General features: G+C 35.3%; 1 protein-coding gene across 3 annotated transcripts in view; it reads left to right on the plus strand.

Moving 5' to 3' along the window:
• Positions 1-25931, plus strand: part of LOC131056462 (putative PAP-specific phosphatase, mitochondrial) — a 127820-nt gene that overhangs the window by 4425 nt on the left and 97464 nt on the right. For all 3 annotated transcript variants that reach the window (XR_009108689.2, XM_059207524.1, XM_057990793.2), the window contains exons 4-5: positions 4365-4606; positions 10235-10294. Coding sequence is in view for 2 of the 3 variants with exons in the window: in XM_059207524.1 (XP_059063507.1) it covers positions 4365-4606; positions 10235-10294 (302 nt within the window). In the remaining variant the exon portion in view is untranslated. The remainder of the gene's footprint in view (positions 1-4364; positions 4607-10234; positions 10295-25931) is intronic.

Raw genomic sequence — 25931 nt, forward strand, 5'->3', positions numbered from 1 at the left:
TCACCGACTCAAGTGATCAAAGAAAAAGGCTTGTGATCTTCTATCAAGGAAGAGATGAACCTGCTCCTTTCTTAGTGTCCATTAGAATTTTCAGTAACTCCTTTATAATTGCTTGATAGATTTTGGTGCATCCAACAACGTAATTCTTTTGGCCATGTGTAGAAAATTAGGGTTGATGCCTATACAAACAAACAAGAAGGTGATCCAATAGACAAAATGGAAGTTCCAGTCATAGGGGAGCTGAATAACATCCACATGCAGCTAGTGGCCGATCCCAGGGTCTAGAGTTGCATTGACGTTTCTGTCGTTGACATACCAGATGGATACAATATGCTATGAAGTAGAGATTGGGTGAGGAAATTGAACGGATACATATCCACCAATTTCTCTCATATGTGGCTGCCTTGGAAAGGAGTCCCAAATCAAATAAGGATCAAAAGCACGCCCAGACTCAGGCTAATGATTATTGAATATGGCGAAGATAATGAGATCTTGTTCTTGGAAACGGATTTGGGTTCATATAGGCCTAAGGTAGAAGAAGTTCTAATGCTGCATGGTTCAACTGAAGGAGAATGTCTAGAAGAGATGCTTGACTCTACAAAAGTGCTTGGTGAAAATGATCAGGATGCACAGTTGGGTAAAAACGAAGGAATACTTGAAAACTTCAGAAATTTCGTCTTGAAAAGTGTGAAACAAGAAGTCGAATTGGGTAAAGACACTTGCATTCGAGAATTTATTGCTACCCAATTGGTGCAAAATCCACAACGCCTTCCACTCCGAATTCTCATGTGCAATGTGCAAAATTGCTATAGGACAAGTGTCCCCAAATGTAATTTTCTCATTGGTCGACTTGGCCCCACTTTTTTGTGCCACAAAAGCTATTGTTAGTAAAAACCTAATTAGGGTTCCATCTTGTAATCTTGACCCTTGATTTCAAATCAATCTTGGCCCTTCATTTGTGGGAGGAGCTCTATAAAAAGCCCTTCCTTCTCATTTGTAATTCATTAGATAGCTCGTTAGTTCAATTAGAGAGCTCTCGCTCTTAGAGTAGAAGTAGAGTAGGAGAAGGAGAAGACATTGTTGTAAGACTTGAAGGAATAAAATCATTGAAGTTATGATGGATTCTTTCTCATTTCATCTTGTTGATGGTGTTCCTCCAATTTCTCAAAATTGTTAGATAAAGTGCTTTGATTTCAATGGAGAATGTAATGTTGTTTGATGAATTTCCATGGTTCATACTTTTTGTATCTTGTTGATTATAAGTCGTAGTGTAAAGTTAGCTTGAGCCACTAAATTTGTGCTAAGTTCAATTATGGATGGTTGTTTGGATTGCACCGTTTTGGGTATTCAAATGCACTTTTTCGATGTGAAAATCCTTTAGCATCCTTGGAAGACTGACCAGTTCTTGTGGAGTTGTAGTTGATCTTGGCGAAGTAGGTTTTGGTTATTTGGAATTCGTCCATAGTAGCACTATCCATTGATATCATTTTCCTCAGGAGTAGAGTAGATTCTCTAACCCTTTCCCCTTTTTACTTTTAGTATATTTCCGGTTCATTCGAAGAGAGGCATCACGAAATTGCAATATCTGATGATCAAGTTCCAGCCACAACAAAGAAGAGAAAGAACGATCCAAACGTAAGTCCCTTTGTGTTACCAGCATATTACGTAAAGCCAAATGAGCTCATATTTAACATACAGTTGCAAGTTCGCAGTGGGAACCTTGGAGTCGCCTCTATGATCTTTGCACTCTTAGCATACGAGGGGTCTTTGCACAAGAGAGAAAAGAGTGTCCTTTGACCCTTTATTCTGTGTTGGTGTGGTCATAGAACACCCATCAAGAGGTGGGCCCAGATTTAAAAAGAAATGTCTTTCTTAATTACTGTAATTGCATTTCTTTTACTGTAGCATTTCTTTAGGGGATTCTAATCTGTCTCCAGTTGGTTAGTTTCAGTAAGCATCTTTCTTTGTCTATAGGCCTCATGGATTGTTAAATTAAGCTATTGTTTGCAACAAAGAGCCAATACAATTGGTGTCATTGGAGAAGACTTGTAGAACACAATTCTACTACTGAGAGGGGGGGGGGTGTCGAATCAGTAGTAGATACAAACTTTTAATTCTTAAACAATTCAAACTTTTAATGAACTTCAATCTTAAAATTGAAAGGAATGGCAAGAGATGCACAATAAAGACAATGCATGAGATTTACATGGAAACCCAGGATGGGAAAACCATGGTGAGAATGGTGCTAGGATCTACTGTCCTAATCCAACCTCAGAGTTAAAACTTTAATTACAATGTTTAAGGGCACCAACCCTAAGGAGTCACCAAACCCCTATATGAGCACCAACTCAATCACAACTACAATTCGATGATCTGAGCACCAACTCAGAGACAATTACAATTCAATAATCTGAATACCGACTTAGAGATCCTTAAAGCATCAGATTCTAAGTTTCAATCAACTTATCAGTTTTTCTGATTTGTACCATTACATTGACAGTATTAGTACATGTGTAATCAGATTATTACAAAGTGAATTCTAAACATATAATATACTATTAAACATCCTTGCTTTTAGAATTCTGCAAGATCAAAACATCAATAACCTGAGAACTGTTTGCAATTTTCAATACCCCTGTCAATACAAACTCAGAACTCAGAATATAATGTCAGAATATCAACATATCTCTGTGGAATGCTGCACAAGACAATACAAAGATTAATCTGGAAAGTGATATGTCACTGTCACACTTGTAATGGATATCTGAAATGCAGTCAGGGATACCACATTGAACTTCTTACTCACATGTATTTTCCACACTGACGTCTGCCTCATATACGCATCTCTCTCCTTCAATCAGTTCTTCTCAGAGATTCTCAGTTTCAGAAACAAACGTAAAGTTGTTCTTGTGATTGAAGACTTTCCAGCGCTCACATTATCACCTTATCAACACCCTATCAAATTTTTGACTTCTATAAATAAGAGTCCCTATTGTTTGGACAGTTTAATGTCTAGTTAAGAGACTACTCAAAAACAGTTGTACCATTTACTGAAAACTGACTTCATTCCTTTATGTATGAAGAGATATGTCTTCATGGTATAGAGAGATTTGAACCTAGAAAGTATTTTTCAGTTGTACGGGTCGCAAGAGTGGTTACAAGTACAACTAACCAAAGATAGTTACAACTGAACAACCAAATTCCAAACATATAACTATCAATTGCAAAATGCTCATCATTTTGAAATCTGTGATTCACGATAGCAACACCATTAATTCTGCAGTGATATTTTTTCCAGATTTACGACTGTATGTTCCAAATGTAATGCAGATTGTGACAAACTTAAACTCACCAAGCGAAGTTAGGTTAATGCGTCAAGATTACTCTTCAAACTATGCAGATGCATCAAGGTAATTAGTTCATTCTTTGGTCTTTAAAGCATCACTTTGTTTTCAGGTCCGATCTTGTCTCAAAGTGCAGATGAAGACATCAATGACAAATATTCCAACAAGACCAATGTTTTCTCTTTTGGGATAGGCCAGATGCAAATGGTATCCCATGGTTGGGAGCGAACTAAGAAATGTAAATGATAATTTTTATGGTTGAAAAGTTGGAGCTATTATTCATAAGGGCTTTAGTGTATCTTCTTTACTGGTTAATAATATAGTTTGATCATGACATTTTTGTGTCAGGATTTCATGTAAATAGACGAAGACCGATCCCACACTGTACAATTTTCGATGAACTAATCAATACACTTTATGAACTTAGCTCATAAAAGGTGATGCTGTGCCAGCATCGACTAATAAGAAAATGACACCTATAGAATTCCCATCTTAAGAATTTTTGGAAGTCTAGACACAAGAAAATTTCACCAAAAGACATCACACCCTCTTTATCAAGCTCTACTCTGATGGTAGAATATCCCAATTTACATCAAGAGTTGATGGAAACATTTATGGCAGAATGAATGTCCCCTAGAAATCTTTGATGGAAACACTTATGGCAGAATAAATATTCCCTGAAAAGCTATGTGTCCATCAACTCTTGTCTCTATGACTTGTAAATACATCCAAAATGTACGATCCTGGATTTTGTATTTTACTAGTAGGTCTTCTCTTAAGTAAAACTACAGGTACTCTAGTTTCTTTACAATTTCCTTTTCTAAAACTGGATTTCATGATACATGTGACAGTAACTCTGGGAAGCTTGTTACTAACACATGCTATTTTGGATTACGTTATTATTAACTAATTGGTATGAATTGACCAAAGTCTACACATTATTTATGTTTGGCTTTGGTTAGAGTAAGTGTCAATTATATGATGGTTGCCAACATTCTAAACTTTTGTTTGCTATTGTAGAGCTAGGCAGGTTATTCCCCTCTATTCCTCTAGTGGCCGAAGAAGATTCTAGGCAGTTGCGATCGGACCTTGAAAATTTTCAACAGAATAGTGCTTCCAATTCCCTTGTTGAGGCAGTAATGAATGCAGTTACTGATTCTCAGGGTCTCCAAGCTGAGCCCCTGAATTACAATCAGATACTAAAAGCCATTGATAGAGGTGGGAAGGCAATGACTTCAGAAGGGAAGCCTGCAACATATTGGGTAGGTGATATGTGAGGAAACTCAGAATTATCTCGCTTCTTCTCTATACAGTGTGTTTTACTTGTAACTGATAAAAGAATTAATGGAGAAATTTATTTGGCAGCAACTCTTAATGGTTTGGTTGTCTTTATTTTATTGATTGACAAAATGAAATTTCATGTCTTTACTGAAAGGAATAAAAATGGTTTAGCTTTCTTCACTGATATCTTTTGTTTGCAAAATGGATTTATATCGACATCTTTAAACAGTTTCCAATATAGCTGTACTTTTTCTGAAGATATCTATATGTTTAAGTTAAGATATCTTTAAACAGTTTCCAATATAGCTGTACTTTTTCTCAAGTAACCTAGTCTGTTTGTTCAAGTGATAATATAAGAATTTTAAAACATTCTTGAATACTGACAATTGTATCCTAGCATGAATTGAAGATCCGTCAAGACCCTAGTTTGTAAAAGGCTCCAATTTCCCCTGCTTGAGATAGGACAAGTTTTGCCATTCGGAGTATAAGGGAGAACCTGTCGAACACTGATATATAGACCTAACAGACCATACATTAGAACCAATAAAACCTTGATTTATTGTAATGCCCCCACTTTGAAATAGAACTTAATGGTAAATAATAATAATAAAATTAAAATGCAAAAGAATAAAAATTAAATTAAAATCAAAATATAAAAGAATATAATTAAAATTTAATTAAGTTAATGAATGGTCAAAAGACATGGAATGAAAAGTTGTGACTCCCTCAAACATGAGATATAAAAGGGAGAAGAGAACCTCATTTGAGAGGGGGATAATTTGGGAATCAGAAGTGCAGATCAGATTTAAATAAGAAGTGCAGATCTGATTGTGAAAGGTTGTGTACCTTTCAAAGGGCAGAAATAATGAAGAGTTGCACTCTTTCAAAGGATGCTAATGGTGAAATGGTGTATCTCTTACCAAAGGGCATACATGATGAAGAGGTGTGACCTCTCCCTCACATTGAGAGATATAAAGGAAAGAAATCAAATACCTCTATTGAGATCATCATCGATCAGAACAGAACTGTTATTAAGTTACAGGCAGTAACATCTTTGTTCTTGGTGGTATGCATGGGGATGTGCTAAATTATGTATGCTTAATATATGAAGTCTGATAATATTCTTATGCAGAATTTAGTAGTAATATTAATAACATTAATATAGACTGCTATATGTATGACAGTCATACATAATTTTATATACATTCATAATAATTGAAAGACAAATATATTCACAGTCTAAGTACTTAATCAACTCTAATTCTATTCCCCAAGGGAGACGAGTGCTGTTAGGGAGAGGTAGAGTAAATACACTCCAAGATAAAAGGGCCCCAAGGATGAAAGGACTGATGTTCCTGACGTCTAGGCTGAATTAGGAAGGTGGTGTCATAGTGCCCTAGACAAGCCAATGCCCTCTTCTGGGATTAAGAATGAGAAGGGATTAGGAATTAGGATTGGAGTAATGACAATATTAAGCTGAATTATGGACAACTTTAATTATCTACTCTGAATTAATATAATATACTAGGTAGTAATGTATGTTTCCCTTTGGCAATTGTCAAAACCTATAAATAGGGGACATTACAAATGGTATCAGATCTTGGATCCTTCCATCTTGCAGGGAAAAGATGAATCAGCAAATCATTCTAGTCCATGAGAAGGAATCTAATAATACATGTATTTGTATGTATGCTTTGTGTTTGCATATATCCATGTGTATGCTCCGCGTTTGGTTCATGCCTATTATGTTTCCAGCATGTTTATTCCATGTGTGTTTCCAAAGCCTTTTCATATTGGGAATCATTTTGAACACTCCATGATCATTGTTTGAGGACAAACAATCTTTAGTGGGGCAGACTGTAATGTCCCCACTTTGAAATAGAATTTAATGGTAAATAATAATAATGAAATTAAAATGTAAAATAATAAAAATTAATTTAAAATGAAAATATAAAAGAATATAATTAAATATAATTAAAAATAAATTAAGTTAATGAATGGTCAAAAGACATGGAAGGAAAAGTTGTGACTCCCTCAAACATGAGACACAAAAGGGAGAAGAGAACTTCATTTGAGAGGGGGATAATTTGGGAATCAGTAGTGCAGATCAGATTTAAATAAGTGGTGCAGATCTGATTGTGAAAGGTTGTGTCCCTTTCAAAGGGCAGAAATAATGAAGAGTTGCACTCTTTCAAAGGGTGCTAATGGTGAAATGGCGTGTCTCTTGGCAAAGGGCATATGTAATGTCCCCACTTTGAAATACAAGTTAATGGAAAATAATAATAATAAAATTTAAAATTAAAATATACAAGTATAATTAAATATAATTAAATTTTAATTAAGTTAATGAATGTTCAAAAGACATGAAATGAAAAGTTGTGACTCCCTCAAACATGAGATATAAAAGGGATAAGAGAACCTCATTTGAGGGGGATAATTTTGGGAATCAAAAGTGAAGATCTGATTTAAATAAAAACTACAAATCTGATTGTGAAAGGTTGTGTCCCTCTCAAAGGGCAGAAGTGACGAAGAGTTGCACTCTTCAAAGGGTGTGTCTCTTGCCAAAGGGCATCCATAATGAAGAGGTGTGACCTCTCCCTCACGTTGAGAGATATAAAGGAAAGGAAATAAAAGCATCCAGTGAGAGGACCATCGATCAGATCAGATCAGAACTGTTATTAAGTTACAGGCAGTAACATCTTTGTTGTTGGTTGGAGATGTGCTTAATATATGAAGCCTGATAATGTTCTTATGCAGAATTCAGTAGTAATATTAATATAGACTGCAATATGTATAACAGTCATGCTTAATTTCTTATATATCCATAACACATGAATCAGTTGGAGAGAAATAGACTGCACTCAGAATTACATCAACGTCACAGGTGGATCAGACTTAAAGACATAGACCTTTAAAAAGCCACACCAAAACTGACTGATTGCTTATAACAGCATCAGGGTATGATTACCAGTGAATTCCTTATGCAAATAGAAATTACATACAAATAGATTAATATGCAGATATATACAGAAGTTCGATCTACACTCTGATCTGAATGTGAAAAGAATTAAAAGGGAGAATACTTTAGCAGAACAGAAAATAATAAAGGGACCGACAAACTGTTTTCTTCTAAAGACACTCTCTCTCTAACCCTTCCTTATCAATTGAGAATAGTAATCTAGGGCAAGATCTGATTTAAATAAGAAGTGCAGATCTGATTGTGAAAGGTTGTGTGTGTCCCTTTCAAAGGGCAGAAATAATGAAGAGTTGCACTCTTTCAAAGGGTGCTAATGATGAAGTGGTGTGTCTCTTGCCAAAGGGCATACATGATGAAGAGGTGTGACCTCTCCCTCACATTGAGAGATATAAAGGAAAAAAATCAAAAGCCTCTAGTGAGATCACCATTGATCAGATCAGAACTGTTATTAAGTTACAGGCAGTAACATCTTTGTTCTTGGTGGTATGCATGGAGATGTGCTGAATATGTATGCTTAATATATGAAGCCTGATAATATTCTTATGCAGAATTTAGTAGTAATATTAAAAATATTAATAATATTAATATAGACTGCAATATGTATGACAGTCAATTTTATATACATTCATAATAATTGAAAGACAAATGTATTCACAGTCTAAGTACTTAATCAATTCTAATTCTATTCCCCAAGGGAGACGGGTGCTGTTAGGGAGAGGCAGAGTAAATCCACTCCAAGATAAAAGGGCCCCAAGGATGAAAGGACTGATGTTTCTGACATCTGGGCTGAATTAGGTAGATGGTGTCATAGCGCCCTAGACAAGCCAGGACTGATGTTTCTGACGTCTGGGCCGAATTAGGTAGATAGTGTCATAGTGCCCTAGACAAGCCAATGCCCTCTTCTGGGACTAAGAATGTGAAGGGATTAGGAATTAGGATTGGAGTAATGATAATATTAAGTTGAATTATGGACATCTTTAATTATCTACTCCGAATTAATGTAATATACTAGGCAGTAATGTATGTTTCCCTTCGGGAATTGACAGCCTATAATAGGGGACATTACATTTATACATGTAATAGGTATAATCCATGTTGTCATAAGATCTAAATTGGACTGGAATTTTTTAATATTCGGAATCAAGGTGTGGTAGGGATGCAATCAACTACTAACTTGGAGACATTAGATCATGGGAAAATCAACCCGCAGCCATAAATCTAAGCATAAACCAAGATACTAATACAGATAATGGCACACATGTCCAGTGATGGAGTGCAGAGATTATTGCTATATCCTCTGGAAGAAATATGATTTTCTTATGCCTAGGATACCAGGGCTTCTTGCTGAATTCCTGAATTCCCCAGAGTCCTCTTGCATTAACCTCTTGCTGAGAAAAACTCTTTATATTGGATACTAATCCCAAGCTATGGTTTCCTATAAATAGTTAACGTTGGTTAGGTCATGGTCAAGCAAAACATCAATTTGGTGTATGAAACCCTCCTTCCAAAATACTGCAAGGGAGTTTCTTTCTATTCACCATATATATTGTTCAAATATTTATCCTTTGGTTTTTGGCCTCATGACCAACTTGCCAGTCCACTTAGACCTGTGGTATAATTCTTCCCTTTATGACATTATTTATTAGCCTTCTCTATGAGATTTAGGAGTTATGCACCAGCAAAGCTGCATATTGCGAGCGACTATATTGATTCCCTATGTTAAAGCTAGTTAATGTGATTGTTTGCTGAAGGTTTTACCCATGTTCACAACATATCAACTATCTCATCATAATTTGAGGGAATGTTCAAATGTGAATAATTATGGCTTTATATGATGGGGCATGTTTGTGAAACTTTATTCCATAGTGTTGAATGTGATGCTTTGAAGTACTAGGAGTGGTAATTTCAGGGCAAAGGGACAGGAAGCTTCAGGAGATACTTCCAGGCTATTGATGACAGTTAAATTATTGAACATTGAAACTTGAATGTGCTGAATTATATGCTCCATGGCATCTGCTGCATGCTTCTTATATCTCATAGACCATCACTGCTATCATGAGCTCTAGTAGGCAAATATTTCCTAATTTAAGGCTATGCATATTCTCCAGACTATTTGAAAGTGCCATTTAACCCTGAAAATGGCACTTCGATTTCAGTGCCTCTATCTCTGCCATTACTTAATTCCACTTGGCAGAACTAATATTCCTATGCTTGCAAGTCCACGGAATGTCTCTTCTATATCAATGGAAGAGAAATAGTTCTTTGTGTTAATAACAATATATTATGCTTCAATCTTTTAGATGCTCAGCGTGTCTCTTCCCTGTCTATGTATTGTTGTAGTTTTGTCTCTCTCTCTCTGATAATGTCTGATTGTTGATGCTGTATATTAAATAGTCAATTTTGTTTGCAAGGCTTTCTGGTAAATAAAATCTAAACACAGCATGCATTTTGCTTCCTGTTGTGGCCTGATAGAATGATATTACTTCGTTCCTAGCACAATCAATTACATTTGATTTGAAGATCACATTCTCTAAATAATTGGTAAGGCAGTCCTTTATATAACAAGAAGAAGAAATCACAAATTGTAATATTCATGTAACTATTTCTACTCACTAAAAAATGTGTTGTGCAGGTGCTTGATCCCATTGATGGAACCCGAGGTTTTGTTAGGGGTGGTAAGGCTTTATATGTGGTAATATTTCAGCTTCAAGTTCTGTTTTTCATAAGCCTACATCATGTAGAAATAAAATAAACATATCATTCTTTATGTTTTCCAAGGATTATTATTCAGTAACCTTTAACTACCTTATCCATACAGTAATTTCACTTTACTAGCATTTCAAGCATTTCCTATGCTTTAAATTTTTCTATTTGCACACACACATGTACATGCTTATTTTTGAACGGACAAATACATGCATGCATGCATGTTCAGGCACATGCATATACATACATAAAATTTAAATGCATGTGTATGCATGCACACACTGACAGGTATGCATGCACATATGTGAGGATGTGTACATGCACGCTCATGCACTTGCACATGCGCACACAGTCGTACGTGCTCATACATAAGAGACACAGATTCCTGTGTACACAAAAACACATAAACAGTAGTAGAAAACATGCAATTGCGTACACAGATATGCATGCAAACTCATGACAACAAATATACACACAGACGTAAATACATAGATGCATGTGTGTCTGTACAAATGTACCCACACTAACTCAAACACACATATTTCTGCAGGCACACACAACAATAAACATGCACAGACATACAGACATGAATACATACAAATTGTAATATCCCTTGCTAATTCTGATCGAAAATTTCTGACTAAATGCTCAAGGAATATTGTCAAACACTTGCCATGAAACTTCTGTACTTGCTGATTGTGGTTTCTCTTTTGATATTCTGATGTATGAGATGATAATATGCTTTCATGGAGATATATCAAAGTCTGAAACTAAATGAGAATGCAATGTAACACTTACCACTAACCTTTCAATGACAATGAGTGCCTGAAATTGCATGAAATATGCATCTACAGCAAGTGGCATTATGACAAACAATTGTCATGCAATGTAACAACTGAAGCTATGACCAAATATATTAAGATGCAACCTTATAACCTCTTCATTATTGACTGAAATGAAAAACTGATTACAATGTCAATATCATTGGCCAAGACTCTTGGCTACAACATACAAATGCAAACTGGAATTTCTGAAGATTAATGGCAGCTAACTACTACTGATTGGTATGCTCTGAAAATGAATATGAAATGCAAGGAAAACCTGGACTAATGAAGCGCAATCCCTTTGGAAGATGAGAAGGCACCAAATAATGATCACAGTATGCCTTCAATGAGCCCAATCGAACCTCCAAAACCATTCGCCCCTGTTCTGAAGTATTTGCTGGATTTTAAATAATGTGCACTTCTTTTGACCTCTTTCTAGCATGCAAACCCAAGTATGGGCCTTGGGAATGGATCGCCCAAGCCTAGGAAGTAAAATCGTTGCCTTGTGAGGGCCCTATGAGAAAAATCGACCTCCTCCAATAGTGCTGTTATGAGGTCTGAAAATATATCAGATCTGAAGCTTCTCCAATTTGCTCTGAAATGAAAGTTGATAATGCAGTCAGCAAGCTGATAATGAATGTAAATCGACCTCCCTCCTTAGATGAAATGATGACTGTAACAATAATCCAGCTGCTACAATCCTGAAATCCTCAGAATACTATATGCAACAATACCTCAGCTGCTGCAATGATATTTTCTTCAATAAGACACAATAATATATCAGCTATTGTATCCAAAATCAAAGTGCAATAATACCTCAGCTATTGCACAAGAAACCCCTTGCAATAGTACAACAGCTATAGCAAGCTTCAGAAACCCTTGTTCTTTCCAGCAATGAAGCACCAATGGAAGACTGAAGTATCTTCCTCTCAGCTGCAACCCTTCGGAGGAATATTTCATCACCTCAGTTATGCTAATCAATGGGAGGTATCGTTCCCAATGACCAATAGTAGTAGAAACCCTAGCTGGTTCCTTCACCACGAAGAACTCCAAATCACATATCAAATCTTCGATGATTATAAGCTTAACTCGACCTTCTTTTATACTTTTTCTCCAACCTTTCAAGAAGCTTCTAGAAATAATATTAAAATAATATTACTTCACTTAAGTGACTTTTATGATATAATATTAATTTAAGTCACTTTATTAAATTAATTAAATATAAAGCTACCTTTTAATTTTTATTTATTTGATAACTTTATAAATAATTAACTTATTACTTTTAATTAAAATAATCAATTAAGCTATCCTTTAAGAAATATCATTAATTGGGACAACTTAATTAATTAAATTATTCCGCCTCCAAAAAATGGGGACATTACACAAATCCATAGATTCCCTCCCTTTCTTCCCACCACACACAAAAATGACTGAAATACACACACAAACACACAAATTTGAGGTCCTTATGAAAATCAGGAAAATTATTATCTTTTACCAAGCATTCATGATGGTGGATGATGTTATGGTCATTGAAACTTAACATGCATGATATGGGTGGTTATATAATTATCTTAATGACGAGGCAACAACTTTTGTGGAGGACATGGTTTTAACTTGTGCAGTTCTTAACCCTGTATGTTTTCTATATACAATTTCTCTTTTTGGTTTATATTGAGGTTTTCTAGTGGTGTTTTGAGTACATCTTCTTCTTGTTCCTGCACATATAATATATATCATTATCGCTCTTTTATTAATGGCTTTTCCATTTTCATGACACACTTTATTGTCAGCCAGGAAACACAAGATCTGTAGGCAGTGACACTAAATGTCAGACGCAGAATTATGGTGGTTGTTATATGTATAGTTGATCATAAAATCTATTGATTTCTTTGATTCCAAACAAAAATCTTAGAATATATACTTTTTTTGGCTATTGATATAAGTTGACCAAAGTAGCCGGAAACTCCTTTGTCCCTCCTTGGGCACGCGTATCCCTGTATCCGTTCCCGTATCGGAAACAAATACGTATCCGATACAACCCGGATACACATTGAATACTGTACCCACATGTGCCCAAAAAACCTTGATTTCCAACCATGCTAGATACCATGTGATTTGATTTTTTTTAATTTTATGGAAATCTTCTTAAATTTAATTTTAAAAACTTCATTCATGCATTTTTAAAAAAAAATTGCTATAAACAAAACCTACACCCAATGAGAAAGACAAATGAAATGTTTTTCTATTTGAGTGACCCATTTTTGGGGTTATCTTCCAATACAACTCTACTATTTTTGCATATTGTAAAATGTTAAATCAACTGATCATTATTTATGTAGCAACTATGTGTCTATATTGCTTTTGAAGTAATGAAAATCTCCTCGAATAACTTAAAAAATTGTGTCAAATATATGTGTGTTTTTTTATGAATGACGTATCCAGCCGTATCCATATTGGAGGTCTTAAAAAATGGCTGTATCCGTATCCAATACCGTATCCATATTTGTATCTGTATCCGTGTCCATGCAACTTTGAAGTTGACAGACACTTTATGTCCCAAATTGGGCTTGTTTAAAATGTCAATAATATGCCATTCAATTTAGGGCGCCACCATGGCTGTAGCATAAAGTTAAACGTGCCTGATTGGGACAAAGTCTACTAAAAATTATTCGGTCAAATGACTAGACTCTGCATGAAAGCAAATGAAAATATTAAGTCCCATCAAACTTTTTATTCCCTGAATCAACATGATCACCAGCAGTCTTGAAACAAAGTGAAGATGAAGGCTGATCAGCAGCATCATGCACTGGGAAGGGAAAAGAAGAAAACGGCAGCAAGGCTACGAATGGTAGGAACAATATGATGATCATCAGTAATTTTCTTTTATTTCCAGCACCAAGCTTGTCAACCAAAATTTGAGTGATGCCTTTTTGTATTTTTACTAGCTGAGGGTCCTGTAATGTCCCTTTTTGGGATAATCCTGATTTTAGGCCTGCAAACAATATTTATCACTAAAAATTGATATTAGTAATCTTAAGTGACAAGATGTTATGATAATATTCAAAGCCATACATCAAAGCATCATAATATTTAGATTAATAAATCATAGCATCATTTAATTTGGATCATAGCATATTCCTCATGGGAAATCACATCATGAATTTCTTGGAAATGCTTGCAAACTGGTGATTCCCAAGGCTGGCCTTCTGTGACTTGCCGAGGGCATGGAAGGTTGGTCGCTTCTCAGTTCACCTTGGAGGCTGGCCATCCTCCTTGATCAAGTTCAAGAGCATGGAAGAATGGCCGCCCTTCCAACTCCTGTTCCAAAAGCCTGGGAGGCTTGCTGCCCTTCCCACCTTTTGTCCAACTTGATAAGTGCATGAAGACGGGTCATCCTTTCATCTCTTGTGAACTCGGGAGGCTGACCATCCTTCCTATTTGCAAGACACTTCACAAATTCAAGACATGATTTCTCAAGGAATTTGCTACATTATTTCTAATTAAATACCTCTTGATGAATCAATGGATTTGTTCTCAAATGGCTGCAATAATTTCATTTCTGAAATATCTTAATTGCTGCTCTGATTTTATATTCTGAATTTATTCTTCAATTGATTTCTGAATTCTTTCAATTGCTTATTGATGCTTTCTACAAATGAACTGTCTCCCCTTTTTTATCTTCAGTTGTGGGTACAAAATCACATCTTTTCACTAACATCATACCTTTTGCAAGGGATACATATCCTCATTATTGATTGGTGCCTTTGAATGCTTTTAAATAATTGTTGATAATTATATATCCCTTTAAACTAGTTGGTCTTCTGGAATAAATTGCTATTATTTCCTTGAATTTGGTTCACCTCCCATTTAATTGTATCACCCAGTTTCAATATTAATAGAGGCTGTGATTTTATGTGTAAAGGATTGCTAATTGCTGAGATTTCTGGGTGGAGGCATGACAATCTGCTCTTCCCAAGATTGCTTGTGCACAAACAATTTTAAACTAGGATGATCAAATATTTGTGCTCCTTCCCAAGTGGCATCCTCCATAGGTAAGTTTTTCCGCTTAACCAAATATTCCGGAATAACCTTATTCCTTAACTTTTTTCTCTCATATCAATGATGGCGTCAAGTTCCAAAATTAATTTTCCTTCATCATCAAGCGGAGGTAACTCCGGACATGGTGTAACATGCTGACCTAGAACCTTCTTGTTTGTTGGTAACTCCAATTCATAAGCAACCTCAGCGATCCTTCTTAAAATCTTATATGGCCCATGGAATTGTGGCTTGAGTTTCTTATCTCCACTTCCCTTTATAGCAGATTGTTTATAGGGTTGCAATCTTAAGAAGACTTAAGTCTCCTACTTCCCACGTTCTCTCAAATCTTTGACAATCAGCATACATCTTTTGTTGATTTTGTGCGTGATGCAAGTTGTCTTTAAGTGTGTATAAATTTATATATTTTGTTGCACCAAGTCTCTTGCTTTAGGGACTCTACTTTCGTTAAGAATCAAATCTCTGAATGATATTGCCTCATACCCAGATAACGCCTTAAAATGACTCATGCCTATGGACATGTGATGAGTGGTATTGTAAGAATATTCTACTAGATGTAGCCATTTGATCTATGTGGTTTCCTGTCTTGTGACATAATTCTGCAAATATCCCTCAAGCCACTTGTTTACAATTTTTTGTTTGCCCATCCTTTTGTGGGTGGTAGCTAGTGCTTGGGGTAAGTTAAGTTCTGGTCAATGAAGAGTTTTTGCTGGGCTAAACTTAGGAATCTACTATCTTTGTCACTAAAAATGTTCTTAAGTAGCCCATGTAATTTGAAGATTTTCCTAAAGAAGAGATTGGCCATCTATGGTGCTCTATATTCAGAAAATATTGCATGAAAATGAGGATATTAACTTGGGCAATCTACCACCACAAATATGCAATCCTTCCCCTGCACCCTTGGAAGTTCTATAATGAAATCTATTGAAATGCTCTCCCACTTTTGATTTGGTAGAGGAAAAGGTTATAACAACCCCACAGGAAATGTCTATTCCACCTTGTTTCTTTGACATACCATAAATTCCCCAATGTGCTTCAAAATATTCCTGTTGAGGCCCTTCAAAGAAAATCTCTCCCTTGCTTGTATGTTTGGTAGCAACCTTGATGTCCGGCTAATGGAGTATCATGGTATGCCCTCATAAACTTTTCTTTCATTTTCAATCTTGGGAGAATGAGATCCTCCACCACCATGTATTTGTCATCTTTTAGTTTTTCTTCCAATATGTCATTTGCCAATGCATCCTTGGCATATTCTGCAAGTATTGAATTCTTTCAATCCATTGGGATATCCGTCATAGAATATAGGTGAGGTCTTCGTGATAAAGCATTGGTCACAACATTATTCTTTTCCTTCATGTATTCAATTTCAAAGTCATAGGCTTGCAACTTGCTGACCAACTTATGAGCCTATCATTTAGATCTTTTTGGTTCAAAAAGAATCTTAGACTGTTATGGTCGGTCTTGACAATAAATCTTCCACAAACCAAGTATTGTCTAAACTTGGCTAAGGCATGCATAATTGCTAGATTACTTTGTTATAAATAGAGTGATTCTTCTTCATCTCTTTACGTTCGCAACTTTCAAAAGCTATGGGGTGTTTATTTTTCATTAGTACAGCTCCAATGCCTCCTTCGAAAGCATCACATTCTAACTCAAAGGAAAGAGAAAAGTTTGGAATGGCTACCATTGGACAAGAACTCATTATTTCTTTAAGTTTGTCAAAAGCTTGTTGGGATTTCTCACTCTATGTAAAAGCACCCTTCTTAATCAAATCTTTCAATGGGGCTGTTAGCGTTGAAAATCCTTTGATAAATCTTCTATAGAAACTACAAAGTTCTAGAAATCCCCTTAAATGGGTTAAATTCCTTGGTCATGGCCACTCTCTTTTTGCTTTGATCTTTTCTTCATCCACAATAACTTCTTGGGCATTGATTTTGTGCCCCAAATATAAAATTTCATTCATTTCAATTTCACATTTGGATGCTTTAGCAAATAATGATTGTTGTTCAAGCATCCTCAAGGATTCATCAATATGTCTCAAGTGATCCCCCCCAAGTTTTCTTGTAAATTAAGATATCGTCAAAGAATACCTAAAGGAATTTCCTAATGGCTTGTTGAAAATGTGATTCATGCAAGATTCAAATGTGGCTGGGGCATTAGTTAGTCCAAATGGTAAGACTAGGAATTCAAAATGCACAAAATGACACCTAAAGGCTGCTCTAGGAACATATTCTTTCCTCATTCTTATTTGATGATACCTGGAATGTAAGTCTATCTTGGAGAAGTATACAGCCTCATGAAGTTATCTATTAACTCATATACCCTAGGGATGGGATATCGGATTTTGACAATTTTTTTATTAAGAGCCCTTTCATCTACACATCCTCATAGTGCCATCTTTTTTCTTTACTAACATTACAAATGAAGCAACATGGCCAGAACTAGGTTGTATATGCCCCATATCAAGTAACTCACTAATGGTTTTCTCAATTTCTTCCTTATATTTCCTTCGGTGGTGGTAAGATGTGGTAATGATAGGTTTTGCCCCTTCTTCTAGTTCAAATGGTATGTTCAAAGCCCTTCTTAGGAGGTAGTCTCGATGGGGTATCGTTGAAAACCTTTTTACACTCATCTAGGATAGATTGAATATCAACATGTATAGGCTTTACTCCTGATGAAGATCTATCAAGGATCATACATTGGAGACCCATCTGATAGGCCTTGTAGAATCACTTCTTGGCCATTGTGTTGGAATCCATCTTCTGAAAGTCTTGACAGTATCTTCCTAAGGAATGTAACCATTGGATGCCCAACACCACATCCGTGGGTGCCCAACACCACATGCTTAGTTGCTGAATTCTTTGTGTGCAAGGAGTAGTGAATCCATCCGCCATGGCTACCTTTAAACCTTCAAAAATTTTAGCTTCTAATTTCATCCTTATTACTAATCCTTCATCAATGAAATTATGTGTAGCATACCACCACTATCCACTTGAAGAGCACACGGTTATACTGAGAGGGGGGGGGGGGGTGAATCAGTATAACAACAAATTTTATCAATTTAAGCCTTTTCAACTTCAATCACAAGTATATAACTTATCTCATTAACATATTCATTGTGTATTATTATTCACATGAGATCTAACTACTATGAATCACAAATAAAACACAAGATATACACATGGAAACCCTTACGGGAGAAAACCACGGCAATAAATGCTTTTTAAAAATCTTCTTTTACAATGTTTGTAGGCACCAACCTACTAGAGGCACCAACCCCTATGTTTGTGAGCACCAACCTATTGGAAGCACCAACTACCAAATCTGATTTTGTGAGCACCAACCCACTGGAAGAACCAACTCCCAAATCTGAGTTTTGTGAGCACCAACTCCCACTTCAGAATTTTGTGAGCACCAACCCACTTCACATAAGTCTGATTTTCCACCTTGACAATGTTGCTTTAACAACGGATGATGGACATCTAATTTCCTTCTTATTCTCCTCTTTATCTTTTAAATCTGCTATAGAGTCTTCCTCAAATCTGCTATAAAGTCTTCTTCAAGTTTACTATAATCTCTTTTATATCCTTCTTCTTAGATCTGCAATAGTCTTCTCATACATGGCTGCCCTTTTGGTATTTTTTACACTCTTCAACTATTCCTTACTCTCTTTTATATCTTCTTGTTTCTTATGAAGAGAAGCAATTCTTCATAAAGGATAGATTTTTAACAGTGACACCCTTTCATTAATAATCACTTATTTAACTAATTCCCACCTTTAAAACATATTATCTTCTTTACACACTTTTTGTAGATCTTTTTATATCTCCATTATTTCATCACTCATTTCTTCTCCACACTACACACGAACCACACCTTACACGCTTCATATATTCCTTACCCTTTTAAAACTGATATCTAATCTGTACATATATCTCCTTCTTACCCTTACGTGAAAGAGTTATATCTCTTCTTCTTACTCATATGTGAAGAGGTATGTCTTATTGATAAGGTTTATTCATAATCATCGGTAATGTTTAGTTTGACATTATATTATCATTGATTTTGATTATAAATCACCAAAATATACAATAGGATTATATGATCAAACTATATTGTATCACAAAACTAGATTACCAAATATATTATAGATCATCGATTATGATTATCATCGATTATATTATCTTTCAATATAGTATGATACGATTTGTCATAATTATCATTTGCGGTCTGTATATCGTATTCCTCACATCCAATATTCATATCGGATTCCTCATGTCCAAAAGGTATCCCTATCTCCAATATGCATGTCAGAAATAGGCTGGACCAGTAATGCTCATGCCATTCATATCCTGATGTTCCCAGCAACAAATGCAGGACTGTCATCTTAATCCTTGTTTGCACAGTAGCACGATCCTGATCAAGAATCATGTGAAACCAAAAATAGTCTTGCACGTTGTAGAGAAGTATCCACACTAAAGAGCATGCTACAAATATCTGTTATTCTTTCCCCCGTTATTCATTTCTAAAGGTAATTATATCATTCAATACTTCAGCAACCGGTGATGTCCATGGAATTGATCTATCGTATTAATTTGAAATCATCATTTGATAGCGCTGTTGTAATATTATAAAACTGTTGCTTTGATAGGTCCGTTCTCTTTAACTCACGTTCATAATGACCAAGGAAGTTAGCCATATATAGATTCTTCATTATCGAACCCTTGCATAGACTTATAGTAGTCGCTGTATTTAATCATTAGTGTGATTAAGATATAAATACATATATGTTTAATCTTCAATAGCTGTTCATTTAATATACAATGTCGTTCTTTTTTTAATTCACTACTCTATTACTTTGTTGATTAGAAATATTTGATTATAATCGATTCTCAAACATGATTGTTCTCCCATACTTACTGCTACTTGAGACTTATCTATGTCATTGGCTTAGCCATAGAAGATGACCATGAAGTCTATGTAATCTTCTATGCTCAATGAAGTTGACAAGGTCACTGTTTTGACCAAAGAAACATTAATCGTTTGGGGAATTAATCGGCAAAACAAAAGTATAAGATTTTTTGAAAAAATCGGGAAAAAATCGGGAAAAAATCGGATTTACAAAAAAACATAAAAAATTGCAAAAAAGCAATCGAAAACTATTTTTTTATATGTTTAAGGGCATCTCCATAGCATAGAGATATTGTAGGCAAATAAAATAGACACTTCAACACATGAATTGTAGAAAATAGATTTTCATTTTTTATATTCATATCGCGTATTACATTGCACAAAACATAACACAACATAAATAATATCTAGATGGTGATAGATGTCAAAATGTTGATTACAATATAGTTTGTGTCTTTGTACAAAGTCAACCTGTAAACTAAGTACAAAATTTCAAAAAAATCAACACAAGCTGCCATAGATCTCGGGAGGATAAACAAAACATTTTTTGTTGTTTTTAGAGGTTGAGGCATATGAATATGTAGTCTTCCAATGTTTCATCTAAAATGAGATTTGTACACCTTTTTATTTGTTCAAGTTGAAGATACTTTAAGCTCTATGTTGCATATTTGAATCCCATTGAGCATTTTTGGTTATTTGTGAACATTTCTTTCTTTCTTTTTTTCTTGATTAAGAAAAGATCACTTTGTGTAGTATGAAGCAAGGGGACGCTTATCTATGATTCTATGTAACAATTACAATGATGATGGTTTTGCCTATATTCAACTATTAAGATACAAGGACTTAATTTTTGTTGTCCTCAATAATAAAAGGAAGTAATAATGTGCTATTGCTTACTTGTATTGAAATATATATAGGATGAACATTAGATGGATAGGCATAGTTCCTTTTTAGTATGATAAGGGTCTCAATGAATGGGTTCTCCATTTAATAAGCAGCGTTATGTATTATTCCTCGTAAGCATTTATTCATAACAACAAATTTTAATACACTAAATTTTGATAGAAAAAAATATAAAAAACTGAATAATACTTCTGTGAAATGTATTTGGTGAAAAAATAAGCAACCAACCGAATGTCAACACCCCCCCACCCAATGTCACAAGGTTCGAGTTTGAGTTTGTGTTAGGCAACCATTAAATTCGAACGAAATTCAACAAAGGGAAAAAGTTTGAAAGAAAATTCATGATTAAATTCACCTTTATAAATTTGATTTTTTTAAATATAAGTAATAAATCAATAAAAATAAAAGACCATTATATTAAATTTGAATACAATATAATATAATATATTTAAAAATTTAATTCAATTATTATTAATAGATATACTAAATTTTAAATGTTAAATAATGAATATATTATAATTAAAATCTAATTTAAATATTTTAAAATATTTAATTTTAATACATTATAATAAATTTATAAAAGTTATAACATGATATATTTAAAAATTTAATTAAATTATTATTAATAGATATATTAAATTTTAAATGTTAAATAATAAATATATTATAATTAAAATCTAATTTAAATATATGTTATAATAAATTTTTAAAAGATATAATATAGTATATTTAAAAATTTAATTCGATTATTATTAATAGATATATTAAATTTTAAACGTTAAACAATAAATATATTATAATTGAAATCTATTTAAATATTTAAAAATATTAAGTTTTAATACATTATAAGAAATTTTAAAATTAAATAACAAATAGACATGTTTTAAATATAAAATATGAAAATATAAATTTTATTAGAAAAAGCAAAAATTTAAACTAAAAATAAAAAATCGAAATATTAAAACTATAGCAGCATGACATACAAACCCTAAAATTTAAGATCGAAATATTAAAATTTCAATATGGGCATTACCCTTCTTTGACCCGAGGCATATCACGAGTTCGAGATTCAGCAGACCAACTCACGATTTCTTCTCGACGGGGCTATCCGCTGTGCGTGTGTTTTCTTCTCCTCGAACTTGGAAGAAACCAAAGAAAATACCAATACTTTCCGTCGTTTTCGCTTTGTTTAGGGTTATGCTTTTTTCTGCGTTTTTTCCGCGTTTAAATCGGGTTTTTTTTGCGTTTTTCTGGCGATTTTTTTTGGAAAAATCGTTGACCTAGGGTTGACTGATTATATCCGATTTTTTGGGGGAAAAAATCGGCAAACTCCCCGACTCCCGATTAATCGGGTATAATCACGATTTTTTGCAGATGTTTGTTTCACTGGTTTTGACAGCCGATGTCTTTACTAAGATCGCTGATCATATAAATATTGTCTTTGCATACTAAGCAAATCCATTGGTGATGAAGTCGCTGTCCATGATTGTTGTCGCTGCACTACTTTTGTATTATTAGCTCTCCAATGTATTGGGCTTGCCTCTCAGTAATTAATCACTGCATTTTAGACTGTAAGTACTGTTGTTTTGTTCTCAATAATAAAGCACTTGTTTAGAAGAAAATCATATGTGTTCTTGGCATCTCATTATATATGTCTGGAATACACATCGCTGCATGCCTTGCATCATCCTGTATATATTCGTTGAGTACAAGTCTATTTGTTTATATTGCTTTGACTTGGACGATATATATATTTTCTTATTAGATGAACCGCTCTAGATGTGTAGATGAATTGCTGCAGATGGATTAATTATCATTTTCTTTGAGCGGTTTAGACTTTCTTTTATGTATTATTGTCTTGGCACCAATCGCTGCTCATATAACCAATTCAATAAAATCGCTAATTAATGCTTCTATTTATTCTTTGCTATCTGATGTAATCGTTGTTCTTAGTTACAATATTAATCGCTGCCATTGTTCTTACAATGCTTTGAAATGATCTTTCAATCATTATCTTTGTAACCACTTATTTATCGCTGCATCACACACAATGCCACTTTGTCTTGATTGCTGAATTGTTATATGTATGGATCACTGTCTCACGTAAGTAGTCTGTGTGACTTAATGTGATATGCATGCCTTTAGCCTCAACAAGATATACATCATTAGTCTCTCTGATAATATCAACACTTCAACAATATACTTTGACATCTTATGATAGCAAGCTCCTATTATCCTCGACATGAATGACAACTTCGCTTTTTGACTTTGACATCAATGACAACTTCACTTTTTAACTTTGACATCAATGACAATATTTCCAAAACCACTTAGACAATCAAATTTTGTCCTTGTAACACACTACGAATTCTAAAAGGGTGATGCTTAGGTGCCCCTGAAAGTGTGGCCAATGTACCACTTGAAAACTCTTCATCTTGTTTACTCTTCTTTCATTCGGTTAAAATTCTTCTTCGTCCACTTCCTCATCCGTCATTGCTTCTAAATTGTGTACTTGTCCCATTTTTGAATGTTGATGACCTGGTTCCCATTTTTCCATATAAGCATAACACATCCCTTTCTTTCGAAGCTCTCTCTTAGATTCCTCCATTGTGTTGAATTGATGAGGCAATGTCTTTGGTTAACAATTTCTCTTCTAAGGTAGTTTCTGTAAAGTTTTATTCAATTGCAATAAAAGAACAAATTATATATGTGAGAATTTTATATGATTATATTGTCTAATAATCTGATTGTTTTGTTGCAGGCTGAAGGAGAGAGATCATTAATATTTTTATATGTCTTCTCCAAATGATTCATGTCGGGCTTTATATGTTTTAGAAGACCCGTCAATAGATGTCTTGACCGGTCATGTCTTTTAGACATGACCGATCAAGGCACTTATTGATCGGTGTCTTTCCATATTGCACATCCCGATTTCGGTTATGTTTGGTAACTAACATTTAATACTTAAACACTCGGTTGAAACGGTGTTAGTTATGATGCTTTGTTAATGGCCCGATTATAAATGTTTATCGGTATGAACTAAACCCGATAACAAATAGCATTACATATGCTATCGGGTTAATACCCTGATAGCATATTAATGCCGATTCACCCTGATAGCATATTAATGCCGATTCATAAATGAATCGACATTAATATGCTATCGGGTTATTAGCCCGATAGCACATTTAGATCAACGCTTAACTATGTTAAGCAAGTTGTCGATCTAATCCATCTTTATCCAATGCCAATATCATAATCATGATCAATGTTACAATCTGATAAACATATTCAGCTCGGAAAGCATAAATCAGATAATCTAATAACATAGATGAATAAACCATAACAGAATAAAGGAGATTAACGGGTTAGAGAAGTCTTATCTTGCAGAAGCTACTAATGCATTAACAGTTTCTTGTGTAATTGCAATGGTTTATTTTGGGAATAGGTCCTACTTTAGTTGTTGTAACTTCTAACCTTAATGCCTTTTGGATTGCATCTTGTAGTGATGTAGGATCAAGAGTGCCCACCAAGCCATGGATTGACTTCATTAATCCCTCATTAGTAGGTATGTGAGCATTTCCTCAATAACACTGTTGTCGGGAATAATCATTATGTTATGTTGTCGTCGGTAATTATGGGTTACGACAGTCAGTTAGTCTTCCCGAAGGGCAGTTGGACGCGACGGTTGGTCGCACCCCTTCGGGTATTATATATTGTATACCTTTCCTTCTTCGTGGCATCATGATAGTTGTGTCTGAGTGTGATGTTATAAGCACTTGATGTACATGGACTGTTGAATTAATAGAGAGACTGGTTCTTTAATATATTCCCATTATGTTCTGTGCATTTACTTTTTGCATTTAATCGTTTACCCATATGTGGCAACCATCTGGCGCCGTTGCCTAGACATACTCGGGAAAGGAAGGAGCGGATGGCGCACGGACACGATGGGCCTACCCGTTGGTGAGATTAACCCAGAGGCTGACGACGCGCAAATAGAGCTCTACGACGGAGAAGACACTGCAATGAGGGAATTCTTAATCCTGCTTCAGGTGGCCATCAAGACCTACGTCCGAAGGGAGGCCACAGAGGCTGACGTCCCAACAAGTGCAGTGTGGATCGCATTGGAAGTTAGCCCCGCAGCGAATCGGTTGATGAACCACCTCCCCCGGTTGCTTGCACAGGCATCACTGGCACAACGAACTCGCCTGGAGGAGATTACCCGTGAGGAGCGACGCCAACAAGTCCTCCAACAGTACGAAGAAAATAGTCGTAGCTAGGAAGCGGAGTGTGATGGCATGAGGCCAAGGGGAAATTGAACCCTGAACCTCCAGGAGGAATAAAGAACATTCTATATTATAATAATGGTGTCGTACTATTGACACAAATTGTATCTGACGGGATGAATTAATAAAGAAGTGTTCTATTTTCATGTGTTGTTGCTATTTATGGGGATGTACGGGAATTAATGCCCAACCTATTAAACAAAGATAGAAATAAGAAGGCACAAACTGAGGAGTGGGAGGCCGCACAGAGGGCCTTGATTCTGGGACAAGAAGTAGAACGTAGACGGAGGCTGAGGCAACTTGCCGAAGGACGACCTGCCGAAGGGTTGCCCGAAGGGAACCAAGGAGGTGTCACAGAGGGTGCAGAAGCCGAGGAAACTTTCTACGCGTCGCCAAAACATCGTAGGGTGAGAAGCCACGAAGAGTTTTTGGAGGAAACAAGGCTACGAAGGAATCTGGTCGAAGAGACCCAGAATCAGTTCAGGAACTTATCCCTTATGTCGCTCACGGAGGACCACCGAAGGGAGCCAGCAGCGGGCGCGGGTGAGAACGGAGGGGAGGGCAACCGTACGACCGTAGGTGCGGAGGAGCCGTATACACACGACAGACAAAACACCGTACCCCCAATCACTCAAGC

This window comes from Cryptomeria japonica, chromosome 6 (genome assembly GCF_030272615.1).
Source record: "Cryptomeria japonica chromosome 6, Sugi_1.0, whole genome shotgun sequence".
Taxonomy (NCBI): Eukaryota; Viridiplantae; Streptophyta; class Pinopsida; order Cupressales; family Cupressaceae; genus Cryptomeria; species Cryptomeria japonica.